Here is a 14,574-nt window from a genome sequence, read left to right as displayed (position 1 = left end):
GAAACATTTCTTTCTAAAGTGCATAGTTTATGAAATATTCGACCGGTCCGGGACTTTTGGGACACCCTGTATACCAGAGAGAAACCTTCTTAGACTCTCTACACATATGTATATATGTCTATCCATGCTGAATTCTTCTCGAAATAAATTGCCATAGTGACATGTAAAAAAAATCCAAAACTTCAGTGTATAATAAATTAATCCGAATGAGACGACAAAGTCTATTCTCTCCTTCCTATTCAATTTCATTCTCTTTTCGTGGAAAAAGAGCGTGCGCCGACTCACTTCTACATCTCTATAGATATAGTTACGTAGGTGTAGATATCATACACACACTCACACACACACACACACACACATATTCCACGGCTCATCATCGATTGCACGCGATCTGATCGCTCGTCGAGTTTCTCCGCAGATAGGTCATCGTGATCCTCGCGATCCTCGCGATCCTCTTCGCTCCGCTCTCATTCTCAACCATCTCGAAAACGAGTCGACGATCGCGAACTGACGAGCAAGAGAGATAGAAAAATTCAACGAAACAGAGCGAACCCAGGGGGATAGGATCGAGTGGGCCAGTCAGTTGTCCACTTATCAGCCGCCATCTTGCTGCCAGCGAGAACGGTGACAGACGGACCTGTCTGCTTTTCGGAGCTTAGGGACTAGGAGGGAGAGGGAAGAGAGGGAAAGGAAGGAACAGAGAGAGAGAGAGAGAGAGAGAAAGAGACGGCGCAATCCCTTCATGTTCGGATGTCCATCCCGTCGTCGTCGTCGTCGTCGCCGAGAGTAATCGAGGGCAGAGAGGGCGGTGAATAGTGAAAAACAGATGAGAGTAAACTCCAAGGGTGATTGGTAGCAGCTGATTGGCGGCCCTAAGAATCAGCGAAGAGAGAAGAGGGGAAAGGAATCGGTCGCGTCGATTAATAAGACACTCTCCAGGGTTAAGTATATTAAGTATAGATATATAGGGTGACACATACGCACGCCTACACGCGTGTACCGTCTCGTTGCCTCCTGTCGCGCGACGATGGCAATGGAGACCCCGAGGGAGCGAGAGATCGCCGCCGAGGATAGTATCAAGGTGGTCTGCAGGTTTCGGCCGCTGAACGATTCCGAGGAGAAGGCCGGCTCCAAGTTCATCGTCAAGTTCCCGGCTGGGGGCGACGAGAATTGCATCTCCATCGGGGTACGTGAAACGTGAAGTCTCCGACGTGGAGGATTTATCCTCCTCGTCGACGACGTCCCTCGGGATCCTTCCCCTTCCCTTCCCCTCTCCCTTGTGGGTGTTGTAGAGACTGATAGGGGTATATGTATAATGTTGTATATAGATACGTGAGGAAATTATGATTCATACGGATTCTTTTAGGAATCTGGAAAATTATTCTGTATTCATACTTTTCTGTATTTTTTTTCTTTTTTTTTTTTTATAACTGGAATTATTGTTTGCGATGACTCCAGCTGATGTGTGATTTCATATATTTCATAGTTGAATGTTTTATAGTTGAAAGGGCAATATTGCATCAATTAACTATCAATTATCTATTAATGTTAATTACTATTTATGCAATGGTAATATTTCAAATATTTTTCCAACGTAATTAAAAATATTTTTCCAATATTGAATATTGCTACAATAATTTCCTGCGGTATCATTTTTATTTTCTACTTATAATTATATTTGTCAATGTTTTCCCATTAAAAAATATTATAGACAATATAATTGTTTATATTGTAAGAATTATTGTGTGCGATGACTCCAGCTGATGTGTGATTTCATATATTTCGTAGTTGAATGTTTTATAGTTGAAAGTGCAATATTGCATCATTTAACCAATCATGTTAGTTACTATTTACGCAATGGTAATATTTTTCCAACATAAGTAAAAATATTTTTCTAATATTGAATATTGTTACAATAATATTGCGACAATAATTTCCTGTATCATTTTTATTTTACACTTATAGTTATATTTGTCAATGTTTTCCCATTAAAAAATATTATAGACAATATAATTGTCTATAATATTGCAACAATATTGTGGAAAATATTGATAAATATATGATATGAGACTGATAGAGGTATATGTATCATGTTGTATATAGATACATGATGAAATTATGATTCATACGGATTCTTTTAGGAATCTGGAAAATCTATTCTGTATTAATATTTTTCTGTATTTTTCTTTTTTTTTTTATGATAATTGGAATTATTGTTTGCGATGACTCCAAATGATGTGTGATTTCATATATTTCGTAGTTAAATGTTTTATAGTTGAAAGTGCAATATTGCATCATTTAACCACTAATGTTAGTTACTATTTACGCAATGATAATATTTAAAATATTTTTCCAATATTGAATATTGCTACAATAATTTTTACAATAATTTCCTACTGTATCATTTTTATTTTACACTTATAATTGTATTTGTCAATGTTTTCCTATTAAAAAATATTATAGACAATATTATCTATATTGTAATAATATTGTGGAAAATATTGATAAATATATGATATGAGACTGATAGACGTATATGTATCATGTTGTATATAGATACGTGATGAAATTATGATTCATACGGATTTTTTTAGGAATCTGGAAAATCTATTCTGTATTAATACTTTTCTGTATTTTTCTTTTTTTTAATGATAACTGGAATTATTGTGTGCGATGACTCCAAATGATGTGATTTCATATATTTCGTAGTTAAATGTTTTATAGTTGAAAGTGCAATATTGCATCATTTAACTACTAATGTTAGTTACTATTTACGCAATGGTAATATTTCAAATATTTTTCCAACGTAATTAAAAATATTTTTCCAATATTGAATATTGCTACAATAATTTTTACAATAATATTGCGACAATAATTTTACTGTATCATTTTTACTGTATCATTTTTATTTTCCACTTATAAGTATATTTGTCAATGTTTTCCCATTAAAAAATATTATAGACAATATAATTGTCTATATTGTAACAATATTGGAAAATATTGATAAATATATGATATGAGACTGATAGAGGTATATGTATCATGTTGTATAGATATGTGATGAAATTATAATTTATACAGATTCTTTGAGGAATCTGGAAAATTTATTTTGTATTAATACTTTTCTGTATTTTTCTTTTTTTTTTTTATAATAACTGGAATTATTGTGTGCGATGACTCCAGCTGATGTGTGATTTCATATATTTCGTAGTTGAATGTTTTATAGTTGAAAGTGCAATATTGCATCATTTAACCACTAATGTTAGTACTATTTGCGCAATATTGCATCATTTAACCACTAATGGTAATAAAATTTATACAATGGTAATATTTCAAATATTTGTCCAACGTAATGAAAAATATTTGTCCAATATTGAATATTGCTACAATAATTTTTACAATAATATTGCTACAATAATTTTCTACTGTATCATTTTTAGTTTCCATTTTTATTTTCTTATAATTATATTTGTCAATGTTTTCCCATTAAAAAATATTATAGACATTATTGTAACAATATTGTTACAAAAATAAAATATTGTAGATAAGAGCAGTGGTAGATTAAATATTTTGTAGCTTTTAATTAATATTTTATAGTTGAAAGTACAATATTGCATCATTTAACTACTAATGTTAGTTACTATTTACGCAATAGTAATATTTAAAATATTTTTCCAACGTAATTAAAAATATTTTTCCAGTATTGAATATTGCTACAATAATTTTATTTCCTACTGTATCACTTTTATTTTCCACTATAATTATATTTGTCAATGTTTTCCCATTAAAAAATATTATAGACAATATATAATTGTCTAAATTGTAACAATATTGTGGAAAATATTGTAACACATCACTCAATAAGTTCCGGGCCTAACATATAAATGGCGCCACTAATAACAAATCCATATTATTTTGGGGAAGCACCAATATTCAAACGCGCCGTGTTAAAATTTTAACTCAATCGGACCATTAGTTTACAAGTTACAGTGGTTTTAGTGACGCTACTTGTGCAATTTTCAAAAGAATGGAAAAATTGGAATTTCGTGTTTTGATAAAACATTGCTTCCTGATGGGGAAAAATACTGTTCAAGCAAAGGAATGGATCCTTGATCCTAATGTTTTTATTGAATACTCTCGATATTTTCAAAATAAATATATTTTTCTAGATAAAATCAGTGAATAAGATTAATAAAGCTCTGAATATTATTAAATAAGACAATAAAACTTGATTAATACATTTTTCTATATATATCGGTTTTTAGGGCAAAGTATATCTCTTCGATAAAGTATTCAAGCCGAATGCTACACAAGATAAAGTTTACAATGAGGCAGCAAAGTCCATCGTCACGGACGTTTTGGCAGGATATAATGGAACCATTTTCGCATACGGTCAAACATCGTCAGGTAAGGAGTACTTATCTTGTTTGAAAACAACTACCATACAACGTAGATAATAAAATAATGCATATTCTGTGTGTACAGGTAAAACGCACACAATGGAGGGAGTCATTGGCGATCCCAACAAGCAGGGTATTATCCCGAGAATCGTCAATGACATCTTCAATCATATCTACGGCATGGAGGAAAATTTGGAATTCCATATTAAAGTATCATATTTTGAGATTTACATGGATAAAATCAGGGATCTTCTCGATGGTAAGATTTGATCCTATGTTCATGTGTTGATTGATACATTAATTATTGATATATTATATTATCGTAATATTTCTTTGCAGTATCTAAGGTCAACTTAAGTGTACATGAAGACAAGAACCGGGTGCCGTTTGTGAAAGGCGCGACCGAACGATTCGTTTCTAGTCCCGAGGAAGTGTTCGAGGTGATAGAAGAGGGCAAATCGAATCGGCACATTGCCGTGACCAATATGAACGAGCACAGCTCGCGTTCCCATTCTGTTTTTCTCATAAATGTTAAACAGGAAAATCTAGAAAATCAGAAGAAACTTTCCGGCAAACTATATCTTGTCGATTTGGCTGGTTCGGAAAAGGTGAGAAATTTATTTAATTTAGAATTTCGTGTTTAAATTTATTTGCTTTTTTTGTATTATTTCGTTCTATCTAGAAATATACATAAATAGAAGAAAACAAATTTTTTTTTAAATATAAAATACAATTTTTGAATAGAAAAAGACAAGCCTAGTTTACAAAAAAATTTTCCTCAGATATTCAACGTTTATTTATATTTTATTTATTATATATTTTATTTATTTATTATGCAAGTTAATTTTTCATTTTCACATGATAGATTTAAAATTTCCTCAGATATTCAACGTTTATTTATATTTTATTTTTATATTTTTATTTATTTATTATGCAAGTTAATTTTTCATTTTCACATGATAGATTTAAAATTAATCACCACTATTTTAAATGTAAATTGCACTTCAATTAGCTATTTATATAATTACTATTTTTAATTAGGTAAAATTTTCTAAAAACAATTGAAAATTGAACTAAATACATTTTTTTATTATACAAAAATACAGTTTGTAATTCTTATATTTAATAACTATTTTAAAATAACCAAAAATCTAAAGTTTCTATATTTTTAATTAATTAATTTTTTTTTTCTCGAAAACAATTTTAATGGATTAACGAGACTTTTGTGATTAAACTGATATTAAATACATAAATAATTACACACATAATTAATTTTCAATTAGGTGCATGATAAAAATTTTTATTATGCATCTAATTGATAAAATAATCTTTGCTAAAAATTCTTCTCTTCAAAAATCTCATTAATTCATTAAAATTACTTTCGGAAAAAAGACAAAAACTTTAGAGGTTTCTTTTATTATAATAACGAAAAAATATATAAATAAAAATAATAAATATATAAATATATAAATTATAAATATATAAAAGAATGATAAATATATAAATAAAAATAATATTAAAAATATATAAAGAAAAAAATAATATTAAAAAGATAATAAAAACTTTTCTTTCTTAATAAAAAAGGCAGTAAAAGGGTTTTATTTTAACGTTTATTTTAACGTTTATTTTCTATTAGAAAAAAGAAGGGTTTTTTTTACATTTCTCTAGTTCTATTATATTGTTATATTATTGCATTGTTTTCATATTTACAGGTTTCTAAAACCGGTGCCGAAGGAACAGTACTTGACGAGGCAAAAAACATCAATAAATCCCTGTCTGCGCTGGGTAATGTAATCTCGGCCTTGGCTGACGGCAATAAGACTCACATTCCTTATCGCGATTCCAAGCTAACAAGAATATTGCAAGAATCATTGGGTGGTAACGCTAGAACCACGATCATCATCTGTTGTTCTCCCGCTAGTTTCAACGAATCGGAAACAAAATCGACTTTAGATTTCGGTAGATTTATCATTTTTTTCGTGTCGAGATGGTACGCTTGGTCAGTGACTTATGAAACATATTTGTTGTTAAATAGGTAAGCGCGCTAAGACAATCAAGAATGTTGTATGTGTGAACGAGGAGTTGACGGCCGAAGAATGGAAACGTCGCTATGAGCGTGAAAAGGAGAAAGCGGCCAGATACAAAGGCAAGGTGGACAAATTGGAGGCGGAATTGTCACGTTGGCGGCAGGGCGAGACCGTTAAGCCCGAAGAGCAAGTCAGCTTGGTCGAAGGACCGGATGTTACCACGCCAATCAATGTGCCTGTCGAAGGTAATGATGATATATACAGATTGTTCCATTTTAACTTGGACAGTAAAATATCTCAAAAACTAAGCCCAGCAAACAAGAATGTTTCAGACAAAAGTTGTATGGTTTCGAGGGGGACATAAGATGATATCATTGGTCTGACCTTGAAGAGGTCTTATTTGAAGGTCACATGAAGGTCACCTTCAATTTCTTAAATGGAACCTACATTTTCTCATTACATATTCTTGTAGTTTATCTCGAGAGCTTTCCAAAAATATTCATTTTTCGATTATCTTGCCTTAATACTTTTATGTACAAAATAATGAGAGGAATCAATTGGTGTAAAGAAAACGCATAGTTATTTTTAAGAAAAAATATGTAATTTGCAATTAACAATTACATATTTTTTCTTTGAAACAACTATGTGTTTTTTTTTTACACCAATTGATTTCTCTTATTATTTTGTACATAAAAGTATCAAGGCAAGATAATCGAAAAATGAATATTTTATTAGATATATTACGGTTTATGTAAAATTAAGAAATGATTTCAAGCCTCATAACTCGAAAAGTACTCAATGAAAAAATATTTTATTATAGTGTTTTGGAAAGCTCTCGAGATAAGCTACAAGAATATGTAATGAGAAAATGTAGGTTCCATTTAAAAAATTGAAGGTGACCTTCATGTGACCTTCAAATAACTCTTCAAGATCAAATCAATGGTACCATCTTATGTCCCCCTCGAAACCATACTTTTGTCTGAAACATTTTTGTTTGCTGGCTTAGTTTTTGAGATATTTTACTGTCCAAGTTAAAATGGGACACCCTGTATAGATGAGATAATTAGTAATTTTTATTTAAAATTTTTATTATGAATTTCTCTCTTCAATCCTTTGTCTTGTAGGCAAACTGGACGATAGTCCGATGCCCGCCACCCCCGGCGGCGGTCTCATGATTGGTTCCCTCTCGAACGAGGAGAGACAGAAACTCGAGGAGGAACGCGAAAGACTGTATCAACAGCTGGATGATAAGGACGAAGAGATCAATCAGCAGTCGCAATACGTCGAGAAGCTTAAGGAACAGATGGAGGAACAGGAGGAACTTATCGCCAGCGCGAGGCGAGATTATGAGCAGCTGCAGCAGGAGATGAACCGAATACAACAGGAGAACGAGAGCGCTAAGGAGGAAGTGAAGGAGGTATTGCAAGCACTGGAAGAGCTCGCCGTCAATTACGATCAAAAATCGCAAGAGGTAAATATTATTTTGAGAAAATATTTGATATTAAATATTATTTTGAGAAAATATTTGATATTATTTTGAAAAAAAGAGAATTTTCTCTCCCTCTCTCTCTCTCTCTATTCTAAAGAAGAACTAGGATTTTTATTTGTTTGCTTTAAATATTAGGTCGAGCTAAAAAATAAGGAACAGGAATCTATGGCGGAGGAGCTGTTGGCTAAACAAGTAGCTCTGAACAACACCGCATCCGAGCTGCAACAGTTGCGCGATATGTCGGCTCATCAAAGGAAACGCATTGCAGAGATGCTAGCGAATTTCTTGAAAGACTTAGGCGAAATTGGAGTTGCAATCGGCGGCGAATCTAACGAAAATCTAAAAGTAAGGATATGTTGAATCTTTGGGAATAGAAAAAAGAAATGTAAATATGAAGTTATTCCATAATTATATTCATTCTATAATTTTGTCAATTGTGATTTTGAATTTAAGATTGCTCCACCGGAAAGCAACGGTAAACTTGAAGAGGAATTTACAGTGGCGCGGCTATTTATTAGTAAAATGAAGTCTGAAGTGAAGAATTTGGTGCAGCGATGTCAGGGATTGGAAAGCTTTCAAGTGGACTGTAACAAGAAAGTGAGTGATGGCGCATCAGTTTGCTTCCTCCGATCTTCATTTTATCTATAATTATATATATATATATATATATATATATATATATATATATATACAGGGTGTTCCAAAAGTCCCGGACCGGTCGAATATTTCATAAACTATGCACTTTAGAAAGAAACGTTTCAGACAAAAGTTGTATGGCCTGAAGGGGGCCATCAGATAGTGACAATGATTTGACATGGGATAATCATTTGAAGAAATATTCGACCGGTCCGGGACTTTTGGGACACCCTGTATATAATTTTAATCTTCTATTATAAATAAAATGAAGATTAAAATTATATATAAATATAATAGAAGATTAAAATTATAATTAATTATAATTATATAATAGAAGATTAAAATTATATATATATATATATATATATATATATATATATATATTTATATTATTTTTATATTTATATTATTATTTATATTATTATATATATATATATGTATATATATATATATATATATATACATATATATATAATTTTATTTATATATAATTTTAATATTAATTTTCTATTATATAATTATAATTTTAATCTTTTATTATATTTATATATAATTTTAATCTTCATTTTATTTATATAAATGTGTGCCTCATAGGTTTCCGAATATGAGAAGGACTTGGCCGAGAGCCGATTGTTGATCTCGCAACACGAAGCACGTATGCAGACGCTGACGGAATCGATGAAAGAAGCCGACGCACGTAAGCGGGCCCTGGAGGAAGATGTGGACGCGTTGCGTGAAGAGTGCGCCAAACTGAAGGCCGCTGAACAGGTGCAGGCGGTTACCAACAAGGAAAAGGCCGAGGAGAAAGAGGCGGCAACGAAGATGCGAGTGGCCCTGGAAGAGCAGATGGATCAACTAAGAGATGCGCATCAAAAACAGGTTGTTATCTGTGGAATGATTGCTAATTTTGTGCGCTTGTCAATGTCATTAAGATTATGAAATGAATATTTTTTTATCTGTATAAAATTAGCCCCCATTTTTCAAAGTTTAAAATTCTAAAAGTTGTTCCAGGTTGTTCTAGACTTGTTCTAAATTGTTCCAGAATATTAAATTTTTGTAAGAATAATTTTCGCGGAAAATTAAAAAAACGATTTTTTGACATGGCACACCATTTTTCAAAAATCAAACTTTTAAAGGTTGTTCCATATTGTTCTAGTTGTTCCAAACATTATTCCAAAGTATTAATTCTACAAAAAATTTAAAAAGATACTTAAAAAATAATATCGAGCGCTCAGACAATATTTTTACGCCTACAGCTATCATTATCATCTTATGAACATCAAATTATTATATAATATAATAATATATAAGCATATTTAAGCTAATAATTAATGTAATAACCTAGAACAACTCTCATTTTTGCCAGAACAAATTTGAAGGGCACTTTACTCTTAGAGATAGACTGGTTTTTTTTTGCATTTTTTTGTATTTTTCGACCGATAGCGGCACGTCAGTGACACCAAAATGTAGAACAATTTAGAACAAGTCTAGAACAATCTGGAACAACTTTTAGAATTTTAAAATTTGAAAAATGGGGGGCTAACTTTATACAGGCTATTCTTTTACCTTTTAAATGCATGTTTGTGATTCTAATTTAAGGTCGCTGCTCTTCGAGACGAGTTGTCCGAGAAGCAGGAGTTGATCAGCGAACTCAAGGATCTGAATCAGAAGTTTACCTTGGCGCACCAGCAGATGCAGGCTGATTACGAACGGTTGAAGCAAGAGGAGGCTAACAAGTCTGTCAAGCTGCAGGAACTTGTCCTACTGAATGAGCGCCGAGAGCAAGTATGTTCGAATTGAAAGACTCATCTATGCTATCATGTAAAATGAATTTTCATCATCATATCGAATTGATTACAGGCGAGAAAAGATCTCAAGGGATTGGAAGACACGGTAGCCAAAGAATTGCAGACCTTGCACAATCTGCGAAAATTATTCGTCCAAGATCTGCAAACTAGAATAAAGAAGACCATCAGCGCCGAGGACAATGAGGACGACGGCGGTTCTCTCGCGCAGAAACAAAAGATATCCTTCTTAGAAAACAATCTGGACCAACTGACGAAGGTACTTCATCATTTATAATTTACGATACATTAATGTTTTTCTTTTTTTCATTTCAATATATAGGGGGAACCATTTTAAGTTACCCACCCCAATAACTTTTTTATTTTTGAATGTACAACAAAATGTTTCAAATAAAAGTTGCTTGACTTCGAAGGGGACAAAAGATGGTGGGAAAAATTTGACCTTGGATAGTCATTTGAAGGTCACATAAAGGTCACCTTCAATTTCTTAAATGGAACCTACTATTTTTCATTGCATATTCTTGTAGCTTATCTCGAGAGCTTTCCAAAACACTATAATTAAGTACCTTTTCGTTAAATACTTTTTGAGTTATAAGGCTTGAAATAATATCCTATTTTTACATAAACCATAAAATATTTAATAAAATATTCATTTTTCGATTATTTTATCTTAATACTTTTATGTACAAAATAATGAGAGCAATCAATTGGTGTAAAGAAAACATACAGTTGTTTTTAAGAAAAAATATGTAATTTACAATTAATAATTATATACAGGGTAGACCATTTTAATCTATAATGGAAAATATCTCGGAATGTTGGTGAGATACAACAAAATGTTGTAGACAAAAGTTGTATGGTTTCAAGGGGGACATAAGATCGTGTCATTAGTTTGATCTTGAAGAGCCACCTGAAGGACACGCGAAGGTCAGCTCCAACTTTTTAAATGGGACACCCTATATGCTTTTGCATATTCTTGTAGCTCATCTCAAGAGCTTTCCAAAACACTATAATTAAGTTAGTTTTCATTAAGTACTTTCCAAGTTATGAGGCTTGAAATCATTTTTTAATTTTACATAAACCGTAAAATATCTTGTAAAATATTCATTTTTCGATTATTTTACCTTACTTACCTAATACTTTTATGTACAAAATAATGAGAAGAATCAATTGGTGTAAAGAAAACTCATAGTTGTTTCGAAAAAAAATATGTAATTTGCAATTAACAATTACATATTTTTTCTTAAAAATAACTATGTCTTTTCTTTACATCAATTGATTCCTCTCATTATTTTGTACACAAAAGTATTAAGGTAAAATAATCGAAAAATGAATATTTTACAAGATATTTTACGGTTTATGTAAAATTAAAAAATGATTTCAAGCCTCATAACTTGGAAAGTACTTAATGAAAACTAACTTAATTATAGTGTTTTGGAAAGCTCTTGAGATGAGCTACAAGAATATGCAAAAGCATATAGGATATCCCATTTAAAAAGTTGGAGCTGACCTTCGCGTGTCCTTCAGGTGGCTCTTCAAGATCAAACTAATGACACCATCTGTCCCCCTTGAAACCATACAACTTTTGTCTAAAACATTTTGTTGTATCTCACCAACATTCCGAGATATTTTCCATTATAGATTAAAATGGTCCACCCTGTATATATTTTTAAAATAATTATGTTTTTTTACACCAATTGATTGCTCTCATTATTTTGTACATAAAAGTATTAAGGCAAGATAATAGAAAAATGAATATTTTACTAGATATTTTATGGTTTATGTAAAATTAAGAAATTATTTCAAGCCTCATAACTCGAAAAGTACTCAATGAAGAAATACTTTATTATAGTGTTTTGGAAAGCTCTCGAGATAAGCTACAAGAATATGCAATGAAAAATAGTAGGTTCCATTTAAGAAATTGAAGGTGACCTTTATGTGACCTTCAAATGACTATCCAAGGTCAAATTTTTGTCACCATCTTCTGTCCTCCTCGAAGTCAAGCAACTTTTATTTGAAACATTTTGTTGTACATTCAAAAATAAAAAAGTTATTGGGGTGGGTAACTTAAAATGTCTCACCCTGTATATATATTCATTTCACATGTCTTTTAGGTGCACAAACAACTCGTCAGAGACAATGCCGATCTTCGCTGCGAGCTGCCTAAATTGGAGAAGCGACTGCGAGCGACGATGGAACGTATCAAGGCTCTGGAGACGGCACTGCGCGATGCTAAGGAGGGCGCAATGCGGGATCGTAAGCGCTATCAGTACGAGGTGGACCGAATCAAGGAGGCGGTCCGACAAAAGAATCTTGCGCGCCGCGGACCTAGCGCGCAGATCGCGAAACCGATTCGCGCCGGTCAGCATCATTTGAGCAATGTCAACGCCATCAGGACTGGCAATCGTGGTAAGAAATAATAACTTTTTCGCTTCCCTCGTTATAAGAGTCGTGCTAGTTAAAATCGTCCGCAATTTCTTTCTCTTTCTTTTTTCGCAAATGTCTCACATTTTATGTATTTATAATTTAATTATCTTATTTTTTTCTTTTAAATTTGTTTAATTAAAAATTACCTTATATTGCTTGCTCGGTTTTGTGCTACAAAAGAAAGAAATTTCGAGTCTTCAGATAGATCTCTCTGTATTTTAAAATAAATGACTTAATTTCGTTAAAGACAAACAGGATGTCTACTCCTTAAAAAAACATGGAAAACCTGGAATTTTCAAGAATTTTTTTGTACTTAAAAAGAAATCAGAAAATTCTCATGTAATTTTATTGGGATTCAGAGAATTTTTTAGAAAATTCTCTTTTTAATAATTCTGTTTTTATTTTAAACAGTTTGCAAGACAAATAAATTATATATTTGAAATAGATTATAAATATATATATATCTTTATTTGAGAATACAAAACTCAACAAGTGCTTATAACTTAACATAGATAAAAAGAGAATTTATTTAACAGGTTGAATTATGATGTAACATTGCTAATTTTTTAAATAATACTTGAAATATTTGTAATTCTGTATGAGACAGATCAGAAAAACATGAACAAATCAAGAATTACAATCCAGAATCATGCTTTTTACTTATTTCCGATTTTTTTGACATGTCGAGTTTTGCAAATATGTTCTTTATGAATATATTTTTTTCTCTTAACAAATCTTATATTGAATATACAGTACATATTTTTTATTAATTTTAGTGATAAGAAAATGAAATTTTATGCAAGTGAAAAATATTCATCTTATAAAGCTATTCAATTTTTTTCTATGCATTTGCACATCTGGCACTTGAAACTTAAGAAGCTCTGTGTTTTTTTTTCATGAGTGGAAAACAATAAAAGATACAATGAAAAGATTTATTTTAAAGATTTCTACAAAAAAATTTTAAATATTCTCTCTAATTTTAAAATTTTGAATAAAAATATCTAGAAGATCACTTTTTTTTTAGAAGATTTGAGTAGACATCCTGATGAAAATGATAAAAATGAGATAAAAATGAACAAACCTCGCGATACGTTTCTTTTTTTCTATCGTATGTTCTCTATTTTCGTATTCTTTTGCATGGCGTATTATTAATTATTTATTAAAACATTTTCTGAATCGCGATATATCATTTTTTAAATTATGATTAATTTTTCGCGAAATATAAAATTTTAAATGATTGAATGTTACTTTGGAGATATTTATTTATTTTCCTCTCTGTTTTTTTTCCATGTTCCTGATCACATATACACACACAGATATGGGTAACAGCGTACAGTGATGATCGTGATCGCATAATGCCAAAATACCCTTCACTTTTACAGAAAACGAATGCAAGAACGCTTTCATCGATGAAAACAAAAGAATTCCAGCGGCTCTTATGTATAATGGATATGCATAAATGTTACAATTACTATTACTATTATTATATTATAAAAAATAAGGGCAATAGTACTATATTATCTGCAAAGAGAGAGCACCGCCAGTTCTTTTAACTTTCTTTTTTTTTTCTTTTTTTTTTTCTCGAAGCAAGCATGTGCTTAGGTATACATATATATATATATATATATATATATATATATATATATATATATACAATATATATATATAAGATACGAGTGCATTATAAATTATATATATAAAAAATGTCCGGTAATAACCATAAATACAAGTAGAAAAGTCCTCTACTATTTTGCGATTTTTTAAAATTAATTTCTCATTAATTATTATAA

General features: G+C 31.2%; 1 protein-coding gene across 3 annotated transcripts; it reads left to right on the top strand.

Annotated features, from left to right (window-relative positions):
- Window positions 1–186: 186 nt before the first annotated feature.
- Window positions 187–14,346, top strand: LOC105248158 (kinesin heavy chain). Of its 3 annotated transcripts, none has more exons than XM_011252791.3 (14): window positions 187–1,186; window positions 4,266–4,407; window positions 4,486–4,659; window positions 4,740–5,008; window positions 6,113–6,359; window positions 6,436–6,672; window positions 7,552–7,898; window positions 8,052–8,261; window positions 8,370–8,513; window positions 9,147–9,431; window positions 10,152–10,337; window positions 10,413–10,616; window positions 12,472–12,766; window positions 14,167–14,346. In XM_011252791.3, exons 1-14 carry the CDS (start codon window positions 1,028–1,030, stop codon window positions 14,241–14,243), a joined length of 2,976 nt encoding a protein of 991 aa, XP_011251093.1. In that variant the 5' UTR covers window positions 187–1,027; the 3' UTR covers window positions 14,244–14,346. The 3 variants fall into 3 exon arrangements, with proteins under 3 accessions (XP_011251093.1, XP_025264900.1, XP_011251096.1); XM_025409115.1 differs by having other exon boundaries at window positions 14,082–14,345; XM_011252794.3 differs by having other exon boundaries at window positions 188–1,186; window positions 14,101–14,345.
- Window positions 14,347–14,574: the final 228 nt, after the last annotated feature.

This window comes from Camponotus floridanus, unplaced genomic scaffold (assembly GCF_003227725.1).
Source record: "Camponotus floridanus strain SB8 unplaced genomic scaffold, Cflo_v7.5 scaffold241, whole genome shotgun sequence".
NCBI classification, from domain to species: Eukaryota; Metazoa; Arthropoda; class Insecta; order Hymenoptera; family Formicidae; genus Camponotus; species Camponotus floridanus.
This window is presented reverse-complemented; position numbering and strand designations above follow the sequence as displayed.

Coding starts and splice junctions, on each gene's coding strand:
- LOC105248158 (XM_011252791.3), top strand. CDS start 1,028: ATGGCAATGGAGACCCCGAGGGAGCGAGAGATCGCCGCCGAGGATAGT. Junction 6,673..7,551: donor AATCAATGTGCCTGTCGAAG/GTAATGATGATA, acceptor TTTGTCTTGTAG/GCAAACTGGACGATAGTCCG. Junction 10,338..10,412: donor TGAATGAGCGCCGAGAGCAA/GTATGTTCGAAT, acceptor AATTGATTACAG/GCGAGAAAAGATCTCAAGGG.